Here is a 27,979-nt window from a genome sequence, read left to right on the forward strand (position 1 = left end):
TCTACCCACAAGTACTATGTTTTCCTGACTTCCCTGGAAAGGCGAGCTGTGCTGTAATATTTTTTTAGCGCACTTAGATGTTATTTTACACTTGGATTTTTAAAACATTGGTCTTTGATACTGAGGTGATAGTGCCTCTCTTACTGAAACTTCCTAGATATTTTCCAGCTGCACCAACTTGGGAGGAAAATAACGAGAACAATCAAGAGGTAATGTGGAGTTTCTGAGATATATAGAAATAGTCTTTCCGGCAGCTACCCCTGTCAGTGTTAAATCGAAGCGACAGTGAAGGGATCTTCAATGAAGAGAAGGAAGGGAATGTTTGGGGCTACAACTGGAGCTGTGCTGTATGTGATACCAAAGGCGCTGTCCCAGGTGCTGAAATAAATCGTTCCACTTGAATCTGCTTTATGACTTTGACCACTGGAGAAAAAGACTCCAATCAGATATAACTTTTCATTATGTCAAATATACGTTTTGTGCATTAAAATTAAACAGGCGAGGGGTGGGGGGATTATATACTGCTTAGTCATCTTGCTTGTTTTTGCAACGGCTGCTTCTTGGAGAAAAGGCAGCCTCGCCCGGTTATGAACTGGGAGCTTAACGAGAGATCCTTCTGGTTCTATTTAAAAAGAAAACAACTTAGAGCACTTACCCTTGCTCCATTTGATCAGCTCTGCCTCCTGCAATACGCTGAACTTGCAGACTCTAAACCGCTGGGGAAAGTGAGACTTGGAGCCAAAACAGCAATGCATCCCTTGACAAGAGCAAGGCCTGAAAGCGCCAGAATGAAGTTATTATTATTTTATTAGAAGTTCTTATGATAAAACACTCTCTCTTTCTTCCCCGTCCTCTCCCCCCCGACACACACACACACGACGTCAGAGAGAAAGGAAAAGGCACATCTGTCTACATGCATAGGGATCCTGCAGTGCCAGTCCTGCCATTGGGTTTGAAAGCAATGGATGTAGGGGCTGCAGATGAGAGATTCAGCTTTGAACTTTGGGTTTTCTTCTTCTTCCTCCTCTTTCTCTCCCCCCTTTTTAAGGTAAAAATGACCCTCTGCAGCTATTTTGAGGATAAGGCTGGACTAGACCATTGCAGGAATTGGTGCCTGGTCCTGTAATAACCAGCTCGAATTCATAATACAGTTTTCTGTAGAGACTTGCCCGGATGGTAAGTCAACAGCGATATATATGTTGTCAGAGGGTGCTTTGGAAGATAGAACACGTGCAGGTTCTAAATATATCATAATCATGTTAGATAGATTCCATATCCAATCTGTTTTAGTTCTGCTTTACAAATAACGAGTCTGAAACAGACTTTTTTAGTCTGTGTACACTTCTTTGGGGAAATTTTCAAATCCATGCCTTGTTTAAAGCAGATGTATAGACGAATTTCCAAAGGCTTATTCGTGTTTATTTAATGAGATCATATATGTGGACTAACTACCTAAAGACCTCTTCGTTTTAAATCTATCTCTGCTTCTGCAGCTGTGCAATCTACATCCATCTCCTTTGCTTGTCTTTAAACGTGCTGTGTCTTTAAGCTCCCACCAGGTCTGTGAGAGCTTCTGTAGGTTTGTTCGCCTTTACTGCTGTTCCTGCACAGAACATTACAGTGTTTATAAAATATTAAATCTGTGTAGTCTGCCCAAGAAGCAATTGTTCCAAAATAAAATCAGTAGTCTAGACGAAACATAGACACCAGAACTTATCAACAGTTGTCTGACTTGCATCTTCTGATGCATCTTGAGTGGGTCATAATACCAACTTTATTTTCAGTGGTGCATAAATTAATTACACGCATTTAATAACCAAAATATCATTATATTCCCCCTTTAATATCATAAAGGCTTTACGCCAGGGAAGCACTTAATAGTGCAGGGGGCCATAACAGGCCATTATCCTTGTGTAATGCTATTACAGAACCAATTATGCGCCATTATACTTGCTTTTTTTTTGCAGTTTATGTGATTTGATCCAATCCCGCGTCCCTGACTTGAAAATTTCATCTGGGTACTTTAAAGTCTAATTTTCACCCGGGCTGAGGGAAGGGCTATCTCTCTCCGCTGAGCCTACGTCTCGGATGCATTTTAAAAGTAATTGCAAAGGGTCCCGCCGCAGACGGGAAGCGAGCATAAATCCAGGGACCCCTCGCTGTGAACAAAATCAAACTTTGCTTTGGTACGGTCGCTTGGAAAGACAAGACGTGTGCAAAGCGGAGCCCCAAAAAACCCATCCGCGGGCAATTAACAAGCGCTTTGTCAGACTCCGCATCCAGGGGAAGATGCCGTGTGATCGTGCCATGCACAAGTACTAACAGTCCCCCACCACTCCCATCAATAAGGGGGCAACCCAAAGGGGATGTACAGAGGGTCTGGGGAGCTCTGTGAAAGCGTAATGCATATAAAATAATGGGATTTTTTGTTCACATTCCTGATGTTTGCTGAGAAATGACGCTTTTTTTTCCTCCTCCACACACCACGTGGGCCATTTGTAGGGCCCAATAGACCTATCCAAGTTACTCACTGTAGACAGCGCTGGAAATAATCAGATTAAGGCCAATTATGCGTGAGATTATAAAGGCAAGTGCTGAGAGGCAGAGCATGCTGTAGACAGATATAAAGACATCTGGCCACTTCCAGAACTCCGCAGAGCCCTTCTGTCTCTGCAGCCAACAACTCACAGCATCTTATTCCAATTAAAATCACCCCAAATCTCACTGCTGATTTTTACCTCTGTTTGTTTTAGGTATGGAATTTTTTTTCTTCTTATTTACCTTCCGGATTTGGGATGTCACGCTATGTACATTTTAAGAGTTATTTTGCTTAAAAGGAAACTGGTGCCCAAACTGAACGCAGCTTCCAGTGGATTGGATCATTTGAAATGAAGACAGCCTTTAGAGTAATGGAAGGTTTTACTGCTATTTACTTGGGTCAGAATAGTTTAGATTGGAAAATAACTTTTTTTAAAAATCAATCCATTAGTATTTCTAGGTAGTTCTCCTTTGTGTACGTGTTTTATCTGTGGAGAGAGAGAGAGAGAGAGAGAGAGTATTTAGAAACTTTTGTTGGTTCTGAATGCTGTCCACCAGCAATGAACTCTTCTTCTTTTAAGATCACTGTATACAGTATTGGAGGCGATTATTTTCTGATACTGTTGAGATGGGGTGAGGACTCACCACTACGTTTCTACAGGAGCGCTCAGTTTATTGTCTGTTCATTAATAATTATTTGCCGCCTGATGAAATCTCGCCGCTGGGGTTTGTAGTTGTTTTGTGTGCGGGAGGGAGGGGGTTGGCTGAATTTTTGGGGGGGAAATCCGTATTACTCCGATCAGGAGAATGACTCTTTGGTGTTTGTTTCGCAGCTCTGGACAGCCGCCGTCCTTTGCCCTGCTCCTGGCAATGTTTTACTTCCACTGTCCCCCGCAGTTAGAGGGTGAGTGTTGTGGCACAAATTCGTGTAAGTACCGAAGTTTCACTTTGGGCGGGGCGGGGTCTGGGCAGTGAACCCCCGTGAACCTTGCAGATTTTGCCATTTCTTCCTTGATTTCCCCTTCCATCGGGAAACAGCAGAAAAGCTCAGCGTTACCCGAAGAGGAAATATAATAGCACCCCTTGGTGTTTCCTTCAGCCTTAGGATGGAGGCAGGGATGGGGGGGGGTATTTTTTTTAATTTGATTTATGTTGGAAGTGCCTTGTTTTTGTTGTGTTCCCTCCCCCAATGACATTTTGCCACCTGCCTCCCCTCTGTGGATAGAGAGCCACAGATCAGCCCCAGGCTACGAAGGAAATGCTTTCCTCCCCTCCCAGCACAGATGTTGGTTTCACGGCTGTAATCGGGACACTTTCAGGACCCCTCCCCCCCTTGTAGCCAAAGGGGCCGCATAAATCTTTAATGCTATTTTACAAACGTGCTGCGGAGCGGCTAGAAAGGAGAGGACTTTAAGGGGCTTTATTTTTTATTACGGTTATTGCAGCAATTGCGATTCCACTGTAATCCCGGTATCAGATCTGCCCTGTCACCCGGGCCGAGGCTGAAGGAGCGTCTCTTGCCTGGTCAGAGGCTAGGAATAAAACCAGATTCAACTCATGTAAAGTTCATTTTCGGAGCGGAAAACCCGTGTGGGGCTGACTCTCCCATTGTCCTTTGCATGTGCTCCCGATGATTAAATAACCAGTGGAGGGTTCCTACCCAGCTGCCACATTTCCACCCAGCACAGGGGATTTTTCCCCTTTTCAGCCACTTACAGAACTAGCCTGCAAACACCAGAGTCAGGGATTTCAGCCGACAGAAAATACCCCATCTCTTCACCCGAGCTTTGATGTGCCCAGTTTTGTACACGCACCCCCGCTATTCCAGCTATTAAACCGGACCAGCGCTAACCAAGTGTTTTATATAGGGCTTCCCCCAAACTCCCATTGCATGCCAGACAATTTGTTCATGTAGTTTATTGCTCAAAAACAGACACGCTGTGACTTTTTAAAAAATGACACATTCAAAAGCGACCGTGGTGTGTTCAGAGATCAGCCTGAAGCCGATCTTGTCAATCCCCTTCCTGAAAATGACACCTGAAAGTTGTTTTCACTTTAGACGAAGAAGCAGAAGCTTGGCATATGGGCTGGAGTTAAGGCTATCAGCACCTCTCCTACGGAACAGCCTCAAAAATAAATTCTTTCTTCGTGAGTTTTCTCAGGATGTGATTTTTAAAAAAAAACAACTTGGGGAAAATATTTTGGCAATTTAAGTTAAACTCTCTTTTTTTAAAGCTCAAAATGCTCCTCTAGTACCCCCTCCCCCCCCCCCACACACACGCAAAAGTGTCATAACTATTTTTGTTTTTTGTTTTAAATGGCAATCGATTAGTGAATGACTCACTTTTCTCTACTTACTATCTCTGCTTAGGAAACTGGCTGAGGTACTAAATTATTAGCCACTGTGCATGAGGAGTGAGAAACTTTCCACACAATAACAGGAGTACTTGTGGCACCTTAGAGACTAACAAATTTATTAGAGCATAAGCTTTCGTGGGCTACAACCCACTTCTTCTCCTGTTATTTTTGCGGATACAGACTAACACGGCTGCTACTCTGAAACCTTTCCACACAATATGCATCGTGATTTGCTGACATGCAGATTCGGTCTGTATGTGCAGTAGAGAAACTGACACGATACCCCCTGGTTATTAATCTATGAATTATTTTTTTAAATAGATCCTCTTTCAGAGCATTCCCCCGGGTCAACATCCACTTTCTATAAGTATCTAAAGATTAGTTTATGAGTTAATTCTTATTTCCAAAATTAATACACATGCAAAATGCACGCCCAGGATAGATGAAAACACCTCCTTATCGCACATTATAACAGCTCCTTATCAATTTACACGTGCCAGATGTCATATAATACAGAACCCTAAAGACATGCCATATACAGGTATTCAACATGCAACTCATTACATGTAGTGCATATAATACCAACATGCCATTCAACTAATTAGTCGTATTATTTTTAAATAATTTGTTTAGTGAATTCTGAACAAGTACCATTCAGAACAATATCGTGTGTAAAATATGCATAAAATAGCAGAAAAGAAATATTTCGCTGGGAAAGGGGCCATCTGATCAAATAACTCTTGATTGCTCCTTTGTTGTTACTGAAGGGAAAGGAAAAGAAGTATAAAAACCAGATTTAAATAGTACTAACTCCGTGGGCCATAAACACAAAAAAGGTTATACTTGAAGTGAGGGCGACTGCATTATTTAAAATCTAGACTGTTTGTCTCCCTACCGCCAGCCCTCAACAAAAGGGGCATTTCCTCTGTTTAACACCCGGGTTTGATCTGAAACATGAAAGGGCCGTCATTGCTTCTGTTAGAAAATCCTTGTACAAGAATGGACAGGAACTGATTTTACAGTACTACATATTGCCCTAATGCAACGTCTATCTAAGATCAGTATCACACAGCCAGTAAAGGGTGCATTTTCTCGCTCTTCATAGTTTCTATAGACTGCTGGGATTCCTATTATTATAATTTATTTCTAGTGCGGTAGCGCCTAGGAGCCTAGATAATGGACCAGGAGCCCATTGTGCTAGGAGCTGTACAACCATAAACTCCTGTGTTCAACACATCATTCGGCTTTCGGGGGTAGAGGTTAGTAAGCAAAGCATTAGCTCTAGGGTGACTTTGAGTGCTTGCGGGTGAGTGTTTCTAAACATTCAAACAAAATAAGTTTTGCTGTTTAACAAACAGAAATGCACTGATCTGGGACTTTTCAAATACTATTCTATTTTTTAAAATACCTGGTTTGTTTATAAAAGGTACATTTGCAATTCAATCATCCATAATGTATGGAACAGGCTTTTGTTTTATTCTTTTTATAATTGTGAATGGACAGAATGTGAATATTTACGAGTTAGCTGCTATGCACGCATGCAACTGTTTCGCCGATCTTTTAGAAACACATACCACTGAATCGCTAGCATAAATTATCGAAGGGAATGAATGCAGTCCGTCAGGTGAAAAGTTCACTTGTTAATTCAGATTCATGCTATAAGTGGTTACTTCTATTTACACTATAGATCATAGCCATTGTGGTTGATCAGGAAATGAATACACATTTATATGTCAGGCTGGAGCCTTTCAGGTAAATAATATGCAGTTGATAATGCGAGAAGTTAATTTAATCATAATGAAACTGATGCGCTGATAGAGTTCGGACTTAATATGTATTTGTAAATACCCTAAATAGCTACCTGCCCCAAGTTACAGAACAACAATAACCATCTATTCTGTCCCCCTCTGCGTCCAAACCGCTTCAATATAGGTTTCTTTCTTTTTCTTTCTTTCTGTCTTTCTTTCTTTCTTCCTTCCTTCCTTCCATCCATCCAATAAGGGGACATAAACCACAAAACACAGATGTAAGGAGTTGAGTGCCTGAAAGCAGGCACCCTGTGTTCTTTCTCGCTATGCCCAAAGTGGTCACCCTGGCTGGCTCGTGTGCTGCCATCTGGGTTTCCGTAGCAGCGCCCCTTGACTTCAGCGGAGAGTCCTGTTGTGAAATGGATTGATTGCACCACGGCCCTCACACGCTCAGGAACAGAAGTTCAGAGCAGAGTGTCCGCTTCCAGCACCTCTGCGCCTTGCAGTCAGACACTTGGCGCTGGGTAAACGGAGAGGTTTAGGGGATATTTATAGTTTGGTACATTTTATTGTATTTTTGGGATTGGACAGGTAAAGTGGACATAGGGCCCGCTGGAGATCTCAGCCAGACTGATGTGAATCCGGGGTGACTTCAATGGAGTGACTCCGGATTTACACCGCCCCGAGGTCCGAGTCCGGGCCACAGGGGAGAACTGGTCAGGGGGAACCGCGCGCTGCAGGGCGCAGGCAGTGCCGGGTTCCTAGCAGGAACCTACGCAGAGCCCCACGCATTCCTCAGGCACTGCCCTGTCCCTTGCCCCCATAGGTTCTGCCCCCTTCGGAGGCCACTCCACGGGAGACTTCGACGATGGCTTCTTACGCAGGAAACAACGCAGAAACAGAACCACGTTCACCCTGCAGCAGGTACGGGCGCCTCCTTCCCTTCCCTGTCCCTGCAGGCTCACCTCTGCCCCTCCCCGCAGAGCGCAGAAAGCCCCTCGGATCCAGCTGAGCCAGAGCCTGCTGCCTACAGCCCGCAAGGTACAGCCTGACCGGCCTGGCTCAGTCTGCCCTGGGGCTGTGCTGTGGGGAACACAGCATCCAGAGATCCCCCCTTTACCAGCCTGGATAAAGCCCAGCAACTCAGACAGACAGCAAACCCAAACCCCTCCTCTTGATAGATATTTCCTCTTGTCCTTTAACCAGCTGGAGGCACTGGAAGCAGTTTTTGCTCAAACCCACTACCCCGATGTGTTCACTAGAGAAGAGCTGGCCATGAAAATCAACCTCACAGAAGCCAGGGTGCAGGTAAACATTCTGGTGAATTATTTAACTCTGATATTAAAACTGGCAAACTTTTTTTTTCCCTTTTGACATCATGATTGCAGAGTGCACATTTGGCCAAAGAAAGCAAATGAAGACGATCTGTCATTTTCATGATGCACTTTAATAACATCAACATAATGTGGAATATTAGATTAGGTTGATTAATCGGTCATTCATAATTAACTAGTGATAATGTTCTACACTAATTTGTCCGCGTCTCTAAGGTACTAAATTACATCAATGCACATCCATTTCCTTGCTTTGGAAAAAATAAAAAAGAGCTGAGACGTGATTCTCCAAAGCAGCTATGACCACTACCAAGCAACGGGGCTAGTCAATTGCAGGAGTCCAGTTGCCAGAATAGAAACCCTTCTGCATCACTTTAACTTTTCTCCCCTTCCACTACTTTCCAAATGCTGCATTTAGGTGGATTAAAAAGCTCGCAATACTATTTAAACACCTTTAATTTGATCCCATAATTAGCACGGCCCACAAACACCACTTCTTAAAAAAATTCCCCAGATCCATAGATTAACTTTATTTAAGTGTTTTCAAACTCTGCTGAGAGCTGCAGTCCTGCAGTCGCATGAGATGGATGCATATAGCTTTGCAAGCATCCACCGCTGGTTTTCAAGCCATTCTTTGAGCACAATTATGTATTCATTTTATTTATGGAGCTTTTCTGCATGCTGTTTTTCCCCCAATGTAGGTGCTCGGGGTTAAGACTATGCAAAGATCTAATTGTAGGAAATATAATAGCTTGCCTTTTGTTCCCTAGGGTCATGTTAGTATCTCTTAAAACCCAATGGCTGAAGAGCGATAATGGAATTCACCGCAGTAAATAGGGGATTGTAAACAAATTATTTCTCCTATAATCAGATTATGCGATCCTGATTATTAAATCTGAACATGAATCATTGGTCATATACAGGCAAATTAAACTGATTATTATTTGGAAATGAAAATCTCCTTTTGCCAGTGCATTGTAGGTGCTGTCTTTTTTTGCTTTTTTGTTTAAATAATGCCATTTTGGCTATTGGTGCCTAAAGACTGAACTGCAAATTGAGATAAATGGGACAATTATCGAGCATTCAGAAGTGGAAGATCATAACTTCTCTCTGGAAGGTGCAAGGGTGAGATAGGGGTGGTGACAATTAGATTGCTGAGGACTGGTGTTTAGCCTTGTTGTTGGCTATTATGCAAACAGACAATAGATGCAAGCATTTGTTTAGTCTGCTTTCATGCAGGGACATGGGGAAACACAGAGGATGGGAGATATGTTTACATTTATACCCCTTGCTCATTCAAATATGATTAATGTGCTATAAAGCAGAGTCTTAATCGAAGATGATGTTGTCAAACAATAACTAAATAGGGAAATAAACGACTTCATCATGCTCTTTCCTCAGAAGCAGGCAACTGTCAGTGCAAAGTCATTAAAATATGATAATGAAAAATAGCTCAATTAAATGTTGTTATAGCTGTGACCTTCATTCAATTAAGACGCAAGAAAGTGTCTGCATTTTGCTTTGCATTTAACTGCCCTAAATTTAGAATATAGATAAAATCATTATTCAACGTTTGCTGATACATGCAATTAAAAGCTAGCTAAATACAAATGAAGTTGTAGGAGAATAATAATTATAATAACAATGCTGGCCATTCTGTGATCATGAGGTGCATTTCCTGCCCCATGGCTCAAGGGGGGTTTTCAGCATTTTCAACCTGCCTAACTATTTGAAGGATGTAAACACCAAGGGGGAAGAAGAATGATATGGGGATGGGAGGGGAGAACTAGGAATAATGGAATGAAATTAAGAACATGAATGTTTAAGCTGAATGTCAGGAAAAAGTTTCAGACAGTGAGATCTGTTAGACTGGAATCTAACAGATAATCTACCATCCCTTGAGACATTTACTGTAGGCAACAATGCCAGAGAATATACTGTAGGCAACATCCCACCACTAAAAACTGGATGGAGAAAATGACCTCTCATGGGCCTTTTCATGTCTGACTTCTTTGATCCTAACTGAAACTTAGTAAGGATTTAGGTCTGAAATCATCTAAGCACTTAGACAAGTCCTTATGTGCATCTATCCCACACTTTGGCATGCACTTAATTTTAGTTACATGCTTAAGTCCCAAATAAGTCAATGGAAATTAAAGTTAAGCACTTGCTGATGGGTGTTGGTCAGTAGGGGCACTGTGTTGGATTGGGGCCTTACTATTGAAGAAAATTGTCATTAAAAATATTCCTATTGAGTGTTTTTAAACACAGTTTGGTTTTCAGAGACAGAAGTAACTGTGCTTGTAAGGGCTTAGCAAAAATCCTGCTGAGGACACACTTGATTGTTCCACAAGAGAAAAGGAGAAGTTTTCGGCAAGCTTCAGACAAATGTCTCTACTGAAATAGTAATTCACAGGCAGCTTTATTGCTTCGTGTCTGGTTAAACAGGGCATTCATCATTGATTTCTCTCCTCTTTTAGGTATGGTTCCAAAATCGAAGGGCTAAATGGAGGAAGACGGAACGAGGCGCATCAGACCAGGAAGGCTCTAAAGAAACAATGACTGAGGTGGCACCCCCAGTGAGGAACTTAAATTCCCCCTCTCCAGTTGATCAAACTAGGAACAAGAAGGAGAACCTAGAGATTCAGCAGAGGTAAGGGTAATGAATGCATTAATAATTTCTCTCTCTAAACGTACACACACACACTCACTGATGTCTTGAATCAAACAATTCTGCTTTTCTAAGTTGCTTTCTCTTCTCTGTCAGCCTAAGCCGATCAGTTGGCCCCACCGGGCCTTTCTTCCCCTCATGTCTACCTGGGACTCTTCTCAACACAGCCACCTATGCTCAAGCTTTATCACACGTCGCTTCTCTGAAAGGTAAAGAGTCTCTTTGTTTAAATGTGGAGTGAAGGACAAAAGTGGATTTTTCAGGTTAAAGGGCTTGCTCCCATGAAAAGCCAAATCCTGCCTCTCTGCACTCATGTGGTTAACCCCGCTGACTTTGATGGGGAGGAACAGGTGCAGTATTGGTTCCTTAACTGAATATTTTGCATGATTTTGAGTCAAAGCCTGCTCTCTTTACTCTAGCAGCTAGTCCTATTGCAGTCAGTGGGTTTACTCATAGGAGAAAGGCAAACAAGAGTTGGCCCTTTCAGATGTACTTTGCATGCATTTTTTTAGATTCAAATTTATACTAATAAATTAGTTCTACATGTCCTTTTGCAATATACATTACCTGGCACTATTACTGAGTGCCCCACCCGTTCTCTGTGTGCAGTTGCTTTTGCAGCAGATCTCTGTGTAAAGCCCAATCTTTATCTTTCTGCCTGGCAGGACCTCTCTAAAGAATTACATTACTTGAGTGTCAGTGTGTGAGGATATACAAAGGTAATTTCCCATTATTCAGGTCCATGCATTGAGATGGGAACACTCCGTACCCACGCCCCTTAGTGTTGCCAAAATGCCGCAGTATGCATCTTTTACAAATAAATTACCAGCTGATCCATTAGCTGTTCTTTGCCTAGCAATTTATAAGGCTACGGGTGTAACCAGGATGAATTCAATTTATAGATTTATAAAACATGAAGTCCCATAATACTGCCAAGCACAAAGTGGTACATTTCTGTGCCACATGCATCTATGTATTAAATACATTTCATAAGGAAAGTTACCGAGAGTTTAAGTGCATCTCCTGGGAGTAAAAACTGAACCTTGTCCCCTTCAGAATACTCTCTTGATTTGTGTTCATGCCACTTAGGCTGGTAGCAAGTGTTATCATTTCAATAAATGTACTTTGGTGAATTTTAAAGCAGGTTAATATTTGCTGATGCTGAGTCTGGCATTCTGGGACAAATCCAGCCATTGCTTCTACAGCTGCAGAATCCACACTAGTCATGAAGCCAGTGTAGTTCTGGTGAACAAAGGGCCAGGGACTGGATCTGGGAGGAGTCGCACAGGGTGTGCCCTGGACCAGACCCCAGCTCCAGAGAGGCTGCTGGCATGACAGTTCTCAGGAATTGGGCAGGAGGACATAAAAAGTTAGACAATCTGATGCTACACAGATCTTCTACACAAATCCTCAGCAGCAGTGGCAGGTTGGGGCTGTGGAGGTTGGCTTCATCCCTTGGGTTGAAACAGCCTCCCTGGAGCAGTCCCAGGGCCTCCGGGCAGGAGGATTCCTTTTCCCTAGTTTCCTGCGGAGACACAGAATATACAGTCAGCTACTCCGGCTGGGGACTGGCTCCCTGAATTTGGCTCCAAATATGTGCTTTGAATTGAGGCAGGTCAGAACTAAAGCTAGGTAGCTGAGCATTCCCTTCCCGCACAAACTTTGAAGAAGTTTGCACCCAGACCCAGATTTAATGGCTCAGACGCATGACTAATATTTACTGCCGTGCACAGGGGAAAGTCCTGAGCATGGCTAGGAGCTCTGGGCTACTGCAGAATGGTGTTACTTAAGAAATCCAGGGTGGATTTGCATATCTGTCTGTAGGGGGGGCTAGGAAGGGTCTGTTCTGCCTGGTATGTCACGACATTGCCAGTCACAGAGATGAACTAGTGACCTGAGATGCTGCTTTGAGCATAGGATACATTTTTGTACAGTTACCTTTTGGGGAGCATTGTATTCTATTGTATGTGTATGGGAGTTGGTTATTGTTGTTTGATGTGATAGGGTTGATTTCTAGCCCTTGGAAAATAATTGCAGCATCCCCTTTATGGTGATCACATGCAAAACATCGTCACCTTTCCCCGACACTGCTCCTTCCCACCTCCAGCGTGTTCCCTTTCTCTGCAGCACTGACTGCAATCCACATGGCGTGGGAAGGGGCTGTGCAGGTAGGGGAGCACGTGGAAGTGGTACACAACAAAGGTGTCTCTCAGAGAAGAACACAGCTCTCTCCCTGACCTAAGATATCTGCTGTGATCTCCATGGGAGTGTCAGTTGGCAAAGAGTAAGGAGAGACTCCTAGAGAGTGGGGTTGGTCAGCATCCGCTATGGCACATCATATTACTGGAGATAGGATGAGCCCAAGTTTTGCCACCTCCATCTCTGCAAAGGCCTCCCTCAAAGATCAGGTTTCAGAGGGGTAGCCGTGTTAGTCTGTATCAGCAAAAACAATGAGGAGTTCTTGTGGCACCTTAGAGACTAACACATTTATTTGGGCATAAGCTTTCATGGGCTAAAAGTGGGTTTTAGCCCACGAAAGCTTGTACCCAAATAAATGTGTTAGTCTCTTAAGGTGCCACAAGGACTCCTCAAAGATTAGTGACTGCAGAAGTGGCCCTGGAGATAAAGCAATAGGATTAAGAAAATTATGCACAGGGTGGCGGTTCAATGTCTGCATCCATCTCAGCCTTTCTTAACGGGTGTGCAGGGCATCTAAATGCTGTGATGATGGGTGCATTAAAAAGACAATGGATGTGATGAAAGGCAGACAGACTTACCTGGTAGGATTAGTCATAAAGCAAATCTCAAAGCAGGCATGTCTGAACAGGCAGGAAGGACTTGAGTAAGAAAAGGTTTGGGGCCAATTTAACAAACTTCTTCCCCTTGTTTGTGCTGTGTGATCCCAAACAAACCCCAGTCCACTGGCCTTTCAGGACATGATCTGCAGCATGGAAGCCAAGCTGAATTTTTATTGACTCTGGATTTTTTGTGGGAGCAAATTTGCTTACACTTTCCCAGCTCACTAGAGCCCTGAGTCAGGAAAACACTTAAGCATGTGCTTAACTCCCATTGAGCTCAGTGGGACATAAGCCTGTGTTTACTGGATGAGATTGTCTAGCTTCTGTTATTCAGGAGGTCAGACTAGAAGATCATAATGGTCCCTTGTAGCCTTAAAAATTGATGAGTCTGTGACTTTAAATTGTTTCTTGAGTCAGGACATAGGTTTGCAAATCTTGGACCATATCATATCACCAGTTTTTAGGTGGACATCCTCATTATTAAGACTTAGCTATGTTGGGTAAAATACTGGTTTCTGACCACACTGCAGATTTCAGTTGCATAATTGATAAACCTCCTATTTACATCAACAGAAGCTCAATATTTGCAGGATTGAGTCCTCAGCTGGTAAATTAGTTTCATGGTCAAACGGTGTTGGGTTAGAACTACTGGGCAAAATAGCCATGAGCCTTATCCTGATCTCAGTTATGCTAGCTTTTCACTAGTGGAATGCTACTGAATTACTCCTGATTTACACCAGCGTGAAAGCAGAACCAAACCCCAGATGTCAGTTTGGAGGGGAAGTAAGGAAAGGGAGAGAGACACAGTGTTTAAGAAAGTCTGTAAATCATTTTTACATCTTGTTGAATTCAACCAGTCAGAGGCTTGGTTTGTCCCTCTCATCCTGTGCCCCACAAACTATGAGTAACTTACATTGGTTTGTGAGTTAATTTGTAACCCAGGACAGTGGGGAAGTAGGGGAAAATCCAACCTCTGGGTAGATATTACTTTGTAGATATTTCAATCCCCTGGGTAGATATTACATTTTTATCTTTGGAGACGATTGAAGTGGCCTACATGGCTAGAAACTGCTTTTAGAATCACTTTGCAAGAGGAATCAGGGCTGGATTCTGCCACAGTTACTCGCACTGAGTAGGACCTTATCTTGCAAGTAGTCCTGTCAACATCAATGAGGGGTGTAAGATGCTAGTCTGGGTGAGTAACAATGGCAGAATCAGGCCTTCCATTTTTTCTTTGAGGAATGGGGAGGGGAGGAAAGGGGAGAATTAAGGAGAGTCTAACTTTGCAGGGAAGATCTGAAGCATTTTTGCAAAGTGCAGGAGTCAGGTGACCTAAAACTCTTAGGATCTCTGTCATGCTGGCCATGAGTGACAGCTTTTGAGTCAGCAGAAGTATTTATATCCTGTGGAGGTAAAACAGGCCCCCCAGAATCAAGGTGCCTTTTCCATAGTCATACACCACCCAGCATGAATCTCCCCAGAACAATGTTACCGGTGTCTCTGGATCCATCTGTGGTGGGTCCTGTGAATGGCAGCAAGGGCTGTGCATGCCCATGATTGGGAGAACAGCCCTTGCTAATGTGTTCCTTGATAAGACAGTGAAAGCAGCCTGCCTGGCAAGCAGTGACTCACAGATGAGTGGTGCATGCCCAGTGAACCAAACATTACGGGAAAGTTTAGGTTATTTTACAGTTCCTAATGAGAGAAAGGATTTGCTGGACTGTATTGGACCACTGAGCCATCTAGTTCAGCAACAGGCCGGTATCAGTGGACAATATTCAATGGATGTTTTAGAGGAAGACAATTAAAAATTAATGCTGCTAATAATAAATGATGATGATTCGCCTAGTTAACCATTATTCTACCCCCCAAGGCTCATTTTCATTCCATCACCTGAAAGCTCTACAACTAGGGGCAGCCTGTGTAAAGAAACCAAAACATTTTCTCCTCTCGGTTTTGGATCACCTGGCCCAAGTTCTCCAAAGCCATCCACAAATGCCATCTGGATCTGACACCTTGTGATACAATGAAACCATGGCAGGATGGGGCCTTCCTAGGGGAAGGCAACCCAGTTGAGACAAAAGATTTAGGCCTAGCCTCGTATGGCGCAGGGATTCAAGATGAGCTTCATCCTCAGAGATTACTACTCACTCGGCACAGCTTTGCAACTCTGGCCCGAGCCAGGGCCACCCAGAGGATTCAGGGGGCCTGGGGCAAAGCAATTTTGGGGGCCCCTTCCATAAAAAAAAGTTGCAATATTATAGAATACTATATTCTCATGGGGGCCCCTGTGGGCCCTGGGGCAAATGGCCCCACTTCCCCCCCCCCCCCCCGGGCGGCCCTGGCCCGAGCACAGCGAGTGCTACTTCCGACAGACTAGGAAATGTTGCTGTAGAGCAAAGCAAAGTCAACCCTGCTCTCTCAGGAAAAGAGCCCCATGCCTCCAGACCTCTGCTGGTTCAGGAATTCAGATCTGTTCCAAAGGGAATATTCCCACTCTAAGGCCATCCAGGAAGGAAACAGGGCATTGGTACTATAACATCAGAGAATCATGGTGCAGAACATAGACTATTCCACAGAGTAGCGCATCTTGCCATCAGGAAGTTTTCTTGATTTTCAGCCTATATTCTCCCCATATTAATTGTATTCCATTAACCCCTTCTATCATCTGGGACAATTCCTCTCCCTCCTAGGTGTTTATCCCATCAAATACTGTATTGAGACAGTCATCATCAAGCCACCACGAGAGCTATACATTTGGGAACAAACATTTGATAGTGGGCTTGTCAATCTAGCAGAGAAAGATCTAACACACTCCAATGGCTGGAAGTTGAAGCTAGACAAATGCAGACTGGAAATAAAGTTTACATTTTTAAAGGTGAGAGTAATTAACTATTTGAACACTTGACCAAGGATCGTGGTGGATTCTCCATCTCTGACAATCTTTAAATCAAGACTGGATGTTTTTCTAAAAGCTCTGCTCTAGGACTTATTGTGGGGCAGTTCTCTGGTCTGTGTTAGACAGGGGGTCAGACTAGATGATCACGATGGTCCCTTCTGGCCTTGTAATTGATAAATCTATTAATCAAGATGATACGGTTTAGCAGTTGAAGAATCACCATTGCATTCATAAATGGGATCAGCCTTTATGAGGGATATGAAGCCTCATGTTTCAGGATACTAGTTATCCACTAAGTTCCTGGGGATTGGAAATAGCTTGTTTTAGTCCATCAAAGCATCAGGGGTTGGGCACCATCAGAAATTGGACTAGGTGGACGGGACCACTGCACTGGTCCACTATAGCAATTCCTATGTTTCCCCTATGTTCCAAGATAAATCACTTACCGTAAACCAGGCCTATGCAGTCCATTTAGCAAATTTAATTGCAGAGCCTCAAATAAGAAGGGGAAATACTAGCTTTATTTATGGGCTGCATAACAATAGTCATCAGGAGAAGCTAGTGTTCTAAATGGAGAGACCTCAGAGCACCTCCTTAATGGATGACAGTATGAATGCAATTCATTAATGGAGAAGAGGTTATTAATGCGTGTAAACAAGAATCTCCGTTCTTAGCGGAAGTGCTCTGCTATTCTTGCGGCTGAGGCCAAAAGCGCGTCCGTTAGATTCAGCTGAAACTTCCTGAGAACCTGCGATACATAGTGCAGCGTATGTGGAGAAAAATAATTACACTTGCCAGGGAATGACTTTCATAATTCACTCTCAGCTCCTTCCCGTGCGAGTGAGAGCTGGCTCTGTTTTCCTAGCAACCCCATGCCATGGATAGAGAACCAGCATTGCACGTTATATACCAAAGCGGCTATTCCAAAGCAACATTGATTAGGGTCTTTCATGGTTGGTTTGCTGCTGTGCTTGCAGTTGGGAGCATTATGGAGGATTAATTGTGTAATGTCCAGTAAACGGGCTAGAAATGTAGCTCCGCTGTGCTTCAATTTTTATTATGGACAGATGAGGAGAATTTGTCAAACGTCACTTCAGTAGAGAGAGACTGGGAATGAAACATGCAAGAACCTGAGTTATGCTTGAACTGGTGTTTACAAGATGAAAGAAATGTTATCTAGTGTAAAAAATAGGGGACTGGAAATCAGGACTCCCAGGTACTCTTCCCTGGCTCTGTCACTAATTTGGACCCTGCTTCAGGAAAGCACTTAATTACGTGCTTAAGTGCTTTCCTCGGTGTGGGACCTTGGGCAACTCATTTAATCTGTCTGGATCTCCTTCTGCTAACCCAATGCAGTGATCTGGTAAGGTGGAAAAGCTGCTGCTTTGTGCACAGGTGAACACAGGTTCAAATCCTGGCTTATTTCGTGCAGAGAGGTAAAAGCGCTGCTGCCTTATGGGGGAAGGGCTGGTGCAGTTGTCAGAGTGCCGACCTGGGCTCAGTTCTCTGATCTGCAACGGATTCCCTTTGGGAGCTCTTGGACACGTCACTTGGTCTCTCAGTGCCTCAGCTCCCTGTGTACAAGGGGTATGCTAGCACTGCCCTACCTCACAGGGATGTTGCAAGGATAAATACATTAGAGAGCGTTAGGTGCTCAGATACCACGGTAATGGGGGCCAGATAAGTAGCTAAGATAGAATGAGGTAGATGGAAGTTTTGCTGTTGATTTCAGTGGGAAGAAGGATCAGGCCCTTTGTGCCATGGCTTTCCTCATGGGGGATGACAGCGATGGTGGGAGGATTGAATCCTGCCAAGCCTTGGTGGTAAGACCGATCCTTACTGGTGCAGGTGTTCACTCCGACCTCACACAGAGTGGCACACATCCACAAGGCGAAGGATTGGACCTGTTTGGAGAGGACTTGAAGATGCTTAGGGAAAAGGTGGTGGAGGAGGTGCTAAATTCTGGTTGTTTCTAAGGATTATTGTTGCTCTCAGATACACATGCCCTGCCCTTGTGGGCTTCCCTGCCCATGCAGCCAAAGGCAGAATCTGGCCACAGGTTCCTAAATTATTTTTGGAATTGCACTAACAGCACATAAAGGCTGGATACGGACTCCTTGGAGCTGGGATTGTCTCTTCTCACGTGTGTGGGCAATGTTTAGTGCACCACACATACTGCCCTAATAACAGGAATAATGGAAAAATGAGCTTCCCTTTAATGTAAAATGGGTGAGTACAATTCATGTAACGTGAAATACCCTGGGCACAAAGCTGTATTGTATGCCAGCCAAAGCTCACATTGAAATAACCGGGCCACCACCTCAGCCCTGTTTTGCCTGCTTTGCGCTGCTCCAGTGGCAAACCTGGCAGATCTGAAATCGTGATGGCATTAGACTATTAGAGCCAGCGTAACCTGTTCTGCACCACCCTTTCCCAGCCTCCAATGCAGAGGGCGTGGCTGGAGGAAAAGAGATGTGGGTGACATTCCCCTACACTAGGGCAATTGGGGAATGTGAACTTATAGCAGGTGTGAAGCTGCTCTAAGTTACACCGGGAGCCAGGTGGGCCCTTACCAGATCTAGGCTGAAGGAGCTACAAAGTTAGCAAAAGGCCACTTTTACCCTCCCACTGATCAGTCCTGAGTGCAACTAGGTACATTGGCTGTTTGTAGTAATCATGGAACACTGGGTTAGGCCCCCTTTGAATCAAATCTCAATAGCAATTTAAAGTCTGTATTCTGGGTATTGGCTGGCCATACATCCCTGGTAAAGGCAATTTTACTGTGTGGGGTTCATGTGGGTGCAAACAAGTTGAAAAAAAACCCAGCTGAATATTATAAAGAAAAAACTCTACCCCCACCCCCACCCCTTTACTGTAAATTAAACAGCATTTAGTGGTGTGCCACAGCCCAGGATTTTAAATGAGGATTTCAAAGGAGCAGAAGGTAGTTAGATACTCCATTTCCTACAATTTCAGGTTCCAGCTAAGATTTTCACCCCCACCCACAGAGTTTGTGAGAGGAGGAGAATTGGTTTTTGGCTTTCAAGAAGATGATCTATTGAATTTCTGAAACTGTTGAGCTAAAATCATATATACCCGATATATATTTTTGAATATTCCTAAATCGATATATGCGCCGCTCCACTTCCATTTTTCTAGGCTGACTCTGAACATTAAAACAACACAGCCTGGGCAAAAGGGTTCTGTGTGTAACCCAAATTGTAGTTCAAGTACCCTTACAATTAAAATGTGCTGTTGGCAGAGACAAGACAGAATTAATTTAATTTTTCCTGTCAGTCTCTGTAGTAGATCAATTAAACTGCCAAGTGGATCAAATATTTCAGACTGTATTTATTACATTAAATATTTATGTTCAGGCTGAGCCTTTAAAGCATGATGTCATATAGGAATGCAAGGAGGCTTCGATCAATTCAGCAGAATTTGCTGTAACTTAATGGAAACCTAATTGTGTATTTTAATTTAGTATACAGGAGGCAGAGAGTTCTTGAAATAAAACAGTTCACATGCTGTACTTGAGCAGCCTGATCCAACTCCCTTTGAAATCAATGGAGTAACTCTCATTGATTTCAGTGGAAGGTGGATCAGGTACATCTACGCTGGAATAAAAGATCCGTGGCATGGCCGCGTCTGGCCCGGATCAGCTGACTCAGGCTCACAGGTGTCAGGCTGTGGGGCTAAAAATTGCTGTGTAGATGTTCAGGCTTGGGCTGCAGCCCCGGCTCTGCGACACTCCCCTCCTCACAGTGTCCTGGAGCCCAAACATCTACACAGCAATTTTACAGCCCAATAACCTGAGCCCAGACCCGGGCCAGCCATGGCTGCTTGTTTGCTGTGTAGATGTACCCTCAGTAATTAAGAACAACTGTTTATTTTCCAGTAGTGTTGTATGCACTCCCAGGCTACTGCAATGAGATAACGGGCCAAGTTCTTCCCTGGCAAGCGTGGATGCATATACCAGTGAAGTCAATGCGCTCTTCCACCATAGGCCCACTGACAAGCATGTAGAAGGCAGGGGAACCGATTCTAAAGTCACTTATGCTGCTTTATTCCGATATAGCTCCACTGACTCCATTGCACTTACTGCCCATTTACACAGGTGAGGTTAGAATCAAGTCTGCCTTCACATGACTTGCTACTGTGTGTTGTAATGAAGGGCCAGTTCCTGCTTTCATTGACACCAGCATGACCCCGGAGCAACGACACTAGTTTAAATTGAGTTATTCTGGATTTATACAGGATAACTGAGAATGGAATTTGACCCACCGTCATACAGGCATTTTAGTGGCAAAGAAAATTAGGCAAGCAGTTCATGGATGAATTATTGATGGGGGTATCCATGTGTTCACCGGGGGTAGCTCAACTGCATTCGACTGCAGAAAGCCACTGGGTAATAGCAGATCTAATTATTAAGCAAAGAACCTAGATTGGTACTGAAAACTGATAAATATTTTATCCCTTGCTAACCATAGAGCAAAAATTATTCTTATTCGATTGAGTCTATTCACACTCACCTGAACTCAGCAAGGGTGGCCTCAGAAGGGGAGATACTAATTTCTACCTCCCCTCTCCTCCCATACAGCTGGCCAAATTAATGCTAGCCTCGCTTTTGTGTTACCTGGGCCCACTTCCTTCCCTTCCAAAGGACTCTGAGTGGCCGTGTCGGGAGGTCGGCTATTCTCACAAAAGGTTGCAAAAAATGACTAGCTGAGTTGGGTGCTGAACTTGATGAAACAGCAGGACTTTTCCCTCTCTTGGTTCGGGACCTAATCCTGCTGCCACGGAAGTCAGTGGGAGTTTTGCTATTGATTCCAATGGAGGCAGTGTCAGGTGCTCTGTGACTAAGGCCATGTCTACACTACACAATTAAGTCAACCTATGTTCCCAATTCACTACACAATTCAGCTACCGCAGTAATTACTGCATTTTTTCCGTGTCCACACTACCCTCCTTCAGTTGGTGGTGTGCATCCTCACCAGGAGTGCTTGCATCGACTTCAGAGGGGCAGCATGGGGGTCTGAGAGCTCCCAGCTTGGCTACAGCCCGTGATCTCAGTTCCCCGGTCCCCATGGGAGGGAGCTCCCAGCTGGAGCCTACCTGGCGCCCAGGATCTCAAGTCCCCGTGGGAGGGAACTCCCTGTGGAGGGGGGAGCTGAGAGTCTGGGCAGCAGCCGGGCTCCAGTTGGGAGCTCTGCAGGGAGGCCCCAGCCTGCGCTCTCAGTGCCAGGCAGCAAGACTGCAACTGTCAGCACTGCTGGGCTCAGAGCTGGAACACCCCCTCCCACCTCAATTTCAAAACAGGGATCCTACCAGTAGTGAAATTGACATTCTTGTCAATTTCACCACTCTGGCTGTCAGCCACCCTGACAGCCAACAGGCGATGCAAGTAACGCAGTGTCTATACAGACAGTGTCTGTATAGATACTGTGTCACCCGAACTATGTCGACCTAAGCCTTACGCCTCTTGTTGAGGTGGGTTTACTAGGTTGGCATAGCAAGCGAGTTACAGCAGCAGAAGGAACACTGTAGTGTGTACACTTACATAGTTAGGTTGACGTAAGCTGCATTACGTCCACTTAACTTTGTAGTGTAGACATGCCCTTATAAATCACAATGTTACAGCACTTGATGGCCAGTGGGAAATAATGACAGTGACGGAAATAACACAGCATTACTATCTGGATTTTTAAAAGAACTGCTGAATATTAGCATTGATATTGTGGTAGAATCTGCTGGCAGTTGCCACATCTGGATTGGTTCCCATTTTGCTAGGTGCAGTACATATAAACAAATGAATGATAGTCCCTGCTGAGCTTTGGATCAGATCTCATTTTGAGATCTAATTTTTGGATATTTTCTTTCCCTGTCTGTTTCTTTTTCATAGTGAGAAAAAGCAGCAACATTTCTTAAAAGCCTGGAAAAACCTAATCACGTTTTTTTATTGTAGAACATCATAGTCCTGCTTCCTTTCCTAAACTGTCATGATATGCTGCTCTGTGCTGTTAAACCGTTGCTGCATTTCACCCCAGAGGTGGCTGCATTTCAGTGGGGATAAGCGTACTGATGTATTTGTTTGTGGGTAGAAAAAATTATACTTCATGTTATATACTGTGCAGATTTTGTTATAAATCCCCTTTTTCATGTGCTCAAAACTTCACCTTGTTATTTAAATTTGAAAGCCACAAAATTCAGTATGCTGTGTTGTTGTAGCCATGTTAGTCGCAGGATATTAGAGAGACAAGCTGGCTGTCGTAATATCTTTTATCGGACCAACTTCTGTTGGTGAAGAGACAAAAGCTTCAAGCTTACACGGAGCTCTTCTTCAGGTTTGGGAAATGTACTCAGAGTGTCCCAGCTAAATACAAGTTGGAACAGATTGTTTAGCATAAGTAATTAGCACATATTTCAAGGGACCATTCAAGATGAAGTGGCCAGTTAACACCTCTCTAGTCACAGGGAGGGGGGAGGAGAAAAAAAAAGCTGGGGGCAGAGGGGGTTAGTGGGTTATAGATTATTGTAATGAGCCATAAATCCAGTGTTTCTATTCAGTCCATGATTTTTAGTATCTAGCTAAGTTATGCATTTAAGCTCCCAGGCTCATCTTCTGGAGGTGTTGTGCAGGTTTCCTTTGAGGATGAGAACTGAGAGATCAGATATAGTGTGATCTTTGTGATCACCCACCTTGTCTCTACCAAATTTAGTGTCCGATATCAAACACCCTCAAGGTAGAGATATTCAGCCCACTAGAGACAGCAACATCTGCAGGTTTGGATTGTGAATGCCAGTTTGGGAGGTTTAGTATCTGGGGTTTGTGCAATGGGTTAGGGCCCGTACACACTACCACTTATGTCGGTATATCTTATATCAGAGGGGTAGCCATGTTAGTCTGGATCTGTAAAAAGTGACAAAGAGTCCTGTGGCACCTTATAGACTAACTGACGTATTGGAGCATAAGCTTTTGTGGGTGAATACCCACTTTGTCGGATGAATGGGTGTGAATAAGCCGCCCCCCGAGCGACGTAAATTACACCGACCCCAGCGCAGGTGTGGACTGCTCCCACTGACATGCCATCACCTCTCCTGGAGGTGGTTTTATCTGTTGACAGGAGAGCTCTCTGGTTGGGATAGAGCGTCTTCACCAGATGCGCTACAGCAGCGCAGCTGCATTGGTGAAGCTGCGCTGCTGTTGCGCTTCTAGTGTAGACTAGCCCTTAGTAACACTTGCATGCACCGTGGGATTAATTTGGAAGTAAGGCACGGCAGAAGTGTTACTTCACCGGTCGTAAGCTCTGTGTCTAGGAGAATTGCAGGGGTTAAAAAGACAGCTCAGTTATATTAATAAACTCTCCACACTTCCTCCTGACTTTTTAGAAAGCATTTTCTCAAGAAGCCTTCCTACGAATAACTAATATCCAATAACTGTCACTGGGAAGTTTTGCTAATGTCCAGAAAACAAACAACTGTCTAGATTCATGTTGACCAAGTGGCACTGAGATTAGCTCTGTAATATGAAGAATACCTGCTTCATGGAGGTTATAAAATCCATCACTCTGTCATGAGCCATTTAACTTGGATATTAACTGCTGAAATTAACGCAAGTCCTTGGCTTGGAAAGATCAGACGCAGACGCTGCATTGCATCAGTAGTGGTCTGTCGTGCCATTGCCTGCTGGGGATTGGCTGAGGGTAGGATTCTGCCCTGAGTACTGAAGGGGGCACACAGGAGCTGTGGGGCTGCTGGAGTCCCTTGGAGGAATTCTGGCTGTGAAGCTCCCCATGGGGAGTGCATGTTGGAACTGTAGCTCAGCCATCGCTGCAGAGGGGGAAGGGCCATGGCTCTGCCCTCAGGTTGTCCCTGAACTCCCCACGCCTTTCAGACACGACCCAAGGAGGCATTAACGGGGATTCCACCCCCCCCGGTGGGATTCCGGCTTGCTCAGTGGTACAAGGGGAGGGAGTTAGACAGCAGTTGCTATGGGTTATTTAGCACACACTTGCCAGGACATTGAGGGGCGAAGTGGCAGCATGGGGCAGGCAGACAGAAAAGGCAGGACTGTCTGGAACTTAGAAAAGGCAGAGACACATTGCCCTGCTGGGGACAAAGGGGAGAGGGGCTTTCGTTCAGTTTGTCCCAGGCCAGTAAATAAATGTCTCCCTGGCCCCACTGGCCTTCATCTGCCCCCAAATCCTCCCAAAGTAAAATACAGCTGCACTGATGTAATGGGACTCCTGGCGCATAGCCGCCAGGTGAGTCCATCAGCACAACCTACTTCCTTCCAAAGCTCCCCCTCCTATTTCCCAGCAGGCCTTACAAGAATCTAGAATTACAAATATGACCAATGGCAGGGACTACATTTCTCATCACACCTGCTTTCCTGGCTCTCTGGGGGAGCCTGGCTGGGAACTGCCCAGGGTTTAAAGTCAATTGAACAAGAAGGGGGAGTTCTCACCACTCCAGCCAAGGAGTGGGGGCACCCCAGGCTAGGAAGAGGAGGGGGCTCTCCCTTCTGGTTTTAGCACTGGGGTGGGGAGGAGAAAGCCATGCTCCACACTCTCCCTATTGTTTTATCTCCTGCCTTGTCCCTCAGTCCTGCTGGGGGAGGGCAGCTCCAGCCCAACCAGCTAATGGAACTCCAGGCTCAGGCCCTAAAGCCAGGTATGCAACCTCAGACCACTTCCCCAGACCTCCGCTCCCCCTCAGGAGTCACGTCCTCTGCCCCAGAGATGTTGTCCCAGGAAAACCTGGCCACAAGGGCTCCCCTCAGTGGGTGGGTACAGCCTGTTAAGGCAAACATGGTGCCCATCTAGCTACAAAGGAGCCAAGTTTTTAGTATGGAACAAGTCACCTTGTATTTCAAGAGACGCCCACTCCCCTATCTGGTGTCTTGTTGTCTCTCCTAAGCTAAGTGTGAACAAGTGGGATCAGAATTGGATGCGGGGCCTTGTCAAGGACAACCCAGGAGGTAGTGCTAACTATTCAGTCAGTAGTGCTTGTTGCTGTGTGTTATGGCTGGGGGTGCTGTGTTGCCTTTTGATGAGCCATACAGCCAAGGTCCTCACCACTTGAGTTCATCAATGATCCCACAGCACTTTTTAGAAGAGTAGGAATGTCTCTGTTCCATCCATCCCATCTCCCTAACTACCCCTGTGCCTTCATGTGGATGTGGGATTCTTCCCTGCCCTGAACTGCTGGGTGGCGTAGCAGAACGTCTGCATTTCACGAGACTGCAGATCAACTGGTGGAATAAGTGGTTTCTTGCTAGAGATGGCAAAGTTTGCAGTGCCCTGTGGGATGGCAGGTGCAATGAAGCAAAATGATCCTTACAACACAGATAGATGTAATTGACACAGTAATTGACTAACAAGGCTAATGGGTGCGTGTTACTGCACTCAGGGTTAATCAGTTAATACCTGCCCCACAGCCCTGCTTGCCCCTTTCCTTTCCTACTTTTTCTTTCTCTGCCTATCGCCTGTGTTTTCAACTCCACCCTTACTCCAGTGCTCTGGCATCTGCACTTCCCCCAGGGCACAGGAATTCCTGACCCCCTCCGGCTGCCAATAATTTTCCCCCTCATTCCTGAAAAGAAAAATAGATCCAGGATCAAAGGGGTTAATGAACCCACTCACACAATCTGCAGTTTCCTGCAGTTGATCCCAGTCATGGACATTTCCCACCAGTTTAGCTAGTTTAGAGCCCAGCTCTTAATGTCAAACACAAGATACTGGGCTCACTACAGGCATAACTGGGTGAAATGTAAATGGTCTGTGATATACAGGCAGTCAGACAGTTGATCTAATGGCCCCTTCTGGCCTTAAACGCTAACCGTAATGCTTTTAGCACAATTGCCCTGATCAGGCCTGACCAAAGCAGCATGTTCAATATGCCCCTCGGACACTTCTCATAACTGGCAATAATGTCTTGCTTGGAAGGTCATGGGCAGTACTCATGAAACACAGAGAGGGGGATTTCCCAGGCATCTCCTGGCTCTTTGTTTGAAGACGAATACAGCACAAAATTGAAATGATGGTGATTTGCACAGACCTCTGGCATCATTTGGGCCCGGGTGCTTTTACACTTTAATCTTATTCCTGTTTCTGGGTGGGTTTTTTTTTTTTTTTTTTTTTGCTGAGGCGACTACCCATTTAGCACAATAAATATCCAGGGTTAAAGTTCAAAGATGCCTGTAGGGCTCAGAATTTCATTTCGGGGATCTCAGTATTAAGGATCTCAGTATTGGGGTTGATCTCCCATATGAAGCATAGGGAAATGAATTCAGCAGCATCAAATTGCACCGTGGGGCTTGGTGCTGAATTTGTGGAAGAAGACCACATATGACTCTAAACGGCACGACCAACTTCTATCTATGGGCCAGATTCTGCTGCCCTCAGTCACATTGATTAGTAACTTACTTTACAAGTTGCCCTGGGTAACTTGCGAAGCAAGGTACTAATCAGAGTAAGGGCAGCAGATTCTGGCTCTTATGGGTACTGATCCTGCAAGGACCTGAGCATCCACAACGCCCACTGACAGCAATTGAGTGCACTCAACTTTTGGAAGGATCAGGCCCTATAAAGAGGCCAAAATAATACCTGAGATGTAAGCATCTGTTCTCTCCAATTTTGGAGAAAGTTTGGATCCCAACTTCAGGGTGTTGGATTCACCTTATTGTTCATGGAGACTTTTAGCTTCAGAGCTAAGGAAGGGCCAGAATCCGAGCTGGTGTGGATCAGGGAACCTCCCTTGCTGCCAATGGCACTGTGAGGTTTACACCAGCTGGGAATCAGTCCCGAATTGTGTCATCAACTTGCGCTGGTTGAAATTTTTTTGTCGTAGTGGTTTTTCAATGGGAAATGACATTTTGATTAAAATGAAATTTTTTCATGACATTGTCTCACTTTCCATGAAATTTTGTTTAGAAAAAGAATCGGGGGGAAAAAACATTTTGACGTTTCTGGAAAGAAAAGCTTTGACTTTTCGTTTCACAACCTTTTTCTGTTTCAAAATGTAATTTATTTTATATACATTTTTTTTAAAAAAGATCAAAAAATGGTCAAACTGAAACATGATTTTCTAAATGCTGGGTTTTCATCCTGAATGGTGACAAATATTTTTTTCAAAAGCTAGACATTTTTCAGGAATGGAAAATCCATTTTCCTGCCAGCTCTAAGTTATCATGAAGCTGATTGTAGCTTTAGACCCAGTGAAGGTCCAGATCCACAGCTGCTGTGAATAAGGGAGCCTCTTTTGAAGGCAATGGTGCTGTGGGGGTTATGCCAGCTGGGGATTTGGCGCTGGTTGTGACACCACATTATCAGAAGCTGACAGTGGCTTGTCTCTTTCCTCCCCCAGGGAGCCCTCTGTGCTCTTGCTGCGTTCCAGACCCCATGGGCCTCTCCTTCCTCCCCACCTATGGCTGCCAAAGCAACCGCACAGCCAGCGTGGCAGCACTGCGCATGAAAGCGCGGGAACACTCAGAGGCCGTGCTGCAGTCCGCCAACCTCCTGCCATCCACCAGCAGCAGCCCCACCCCCTTGGCCAAACCTGGCCCGGAGAACAGCCAGGATAACAGGTCGTCTCCGGCCAAGGAACAGATGGATGGGGAGAAGAGCGTATGA

The 27,979-nt window shown here is 44.7% G+C and overlaps 1 protein-coding gene across 1 annotated transcript; it reads left to right on the top strand.

Annotated features, from left to right (window-relative positions):
- Positions 1-3,408: 3,408 nt before the first annotated feature.
- On the top strand, positions 3,409-27,979 carry DRGX (dorsal root ganglia homeobox). Its single transcript, XM_065408656.1, has 6 exons — positions 3,409-3,442; positions 7,471-7,568; positions 7,851-7,952; positions 10,459-10,631; positions 10,746-10,858; positions 27,714-27,979. Exons 1-6 carry the CDS (start codon positions 3,409-3,411, stop codon positions 27,977-27,979), a joined length of 786 nt encoding a protein of 261 aa, XP_065264728.1.

This window comes from Emys orbicularis, chromosome 7 (genome assembly GCF_028017835.1).
Source record: "Emys orbicularis isolate rEmyOrb1 chromosome 7, rEmyOrb1.hap1, whole genome shotgun sequence".
In the NCBI taxonomy this organism is placed as follows: Eukaryota; Metazoa; Chordata; order Testudines; family Emydidae; genus Emys; species Emys orbicularis.

Excerpts from the sequence above, each read along its gene's own strand:
- DRGX (XM_065408656.1), top strand. The coding sequence starts at position 3,409 with ATGTTTTACTTCCACTGTCCCCCGCAGTTAGAGG. Across the intron at positions 7,569-7,850 it reads CCACGTTCACCCTGCAGCAG|CTGGAGGCACTGGAAGCAGT; the intron begins GTACGGGCGCCT and ends TCCTTTAACCAG. Across the intron at positions 10,632-10,745 it reads AACCTAGAGATTCAGCAGAG|CCTAAGCCGATCAGTTGGCC; the intron begins GTAAGGGTAATG and ends CTTCTCTGTCAG.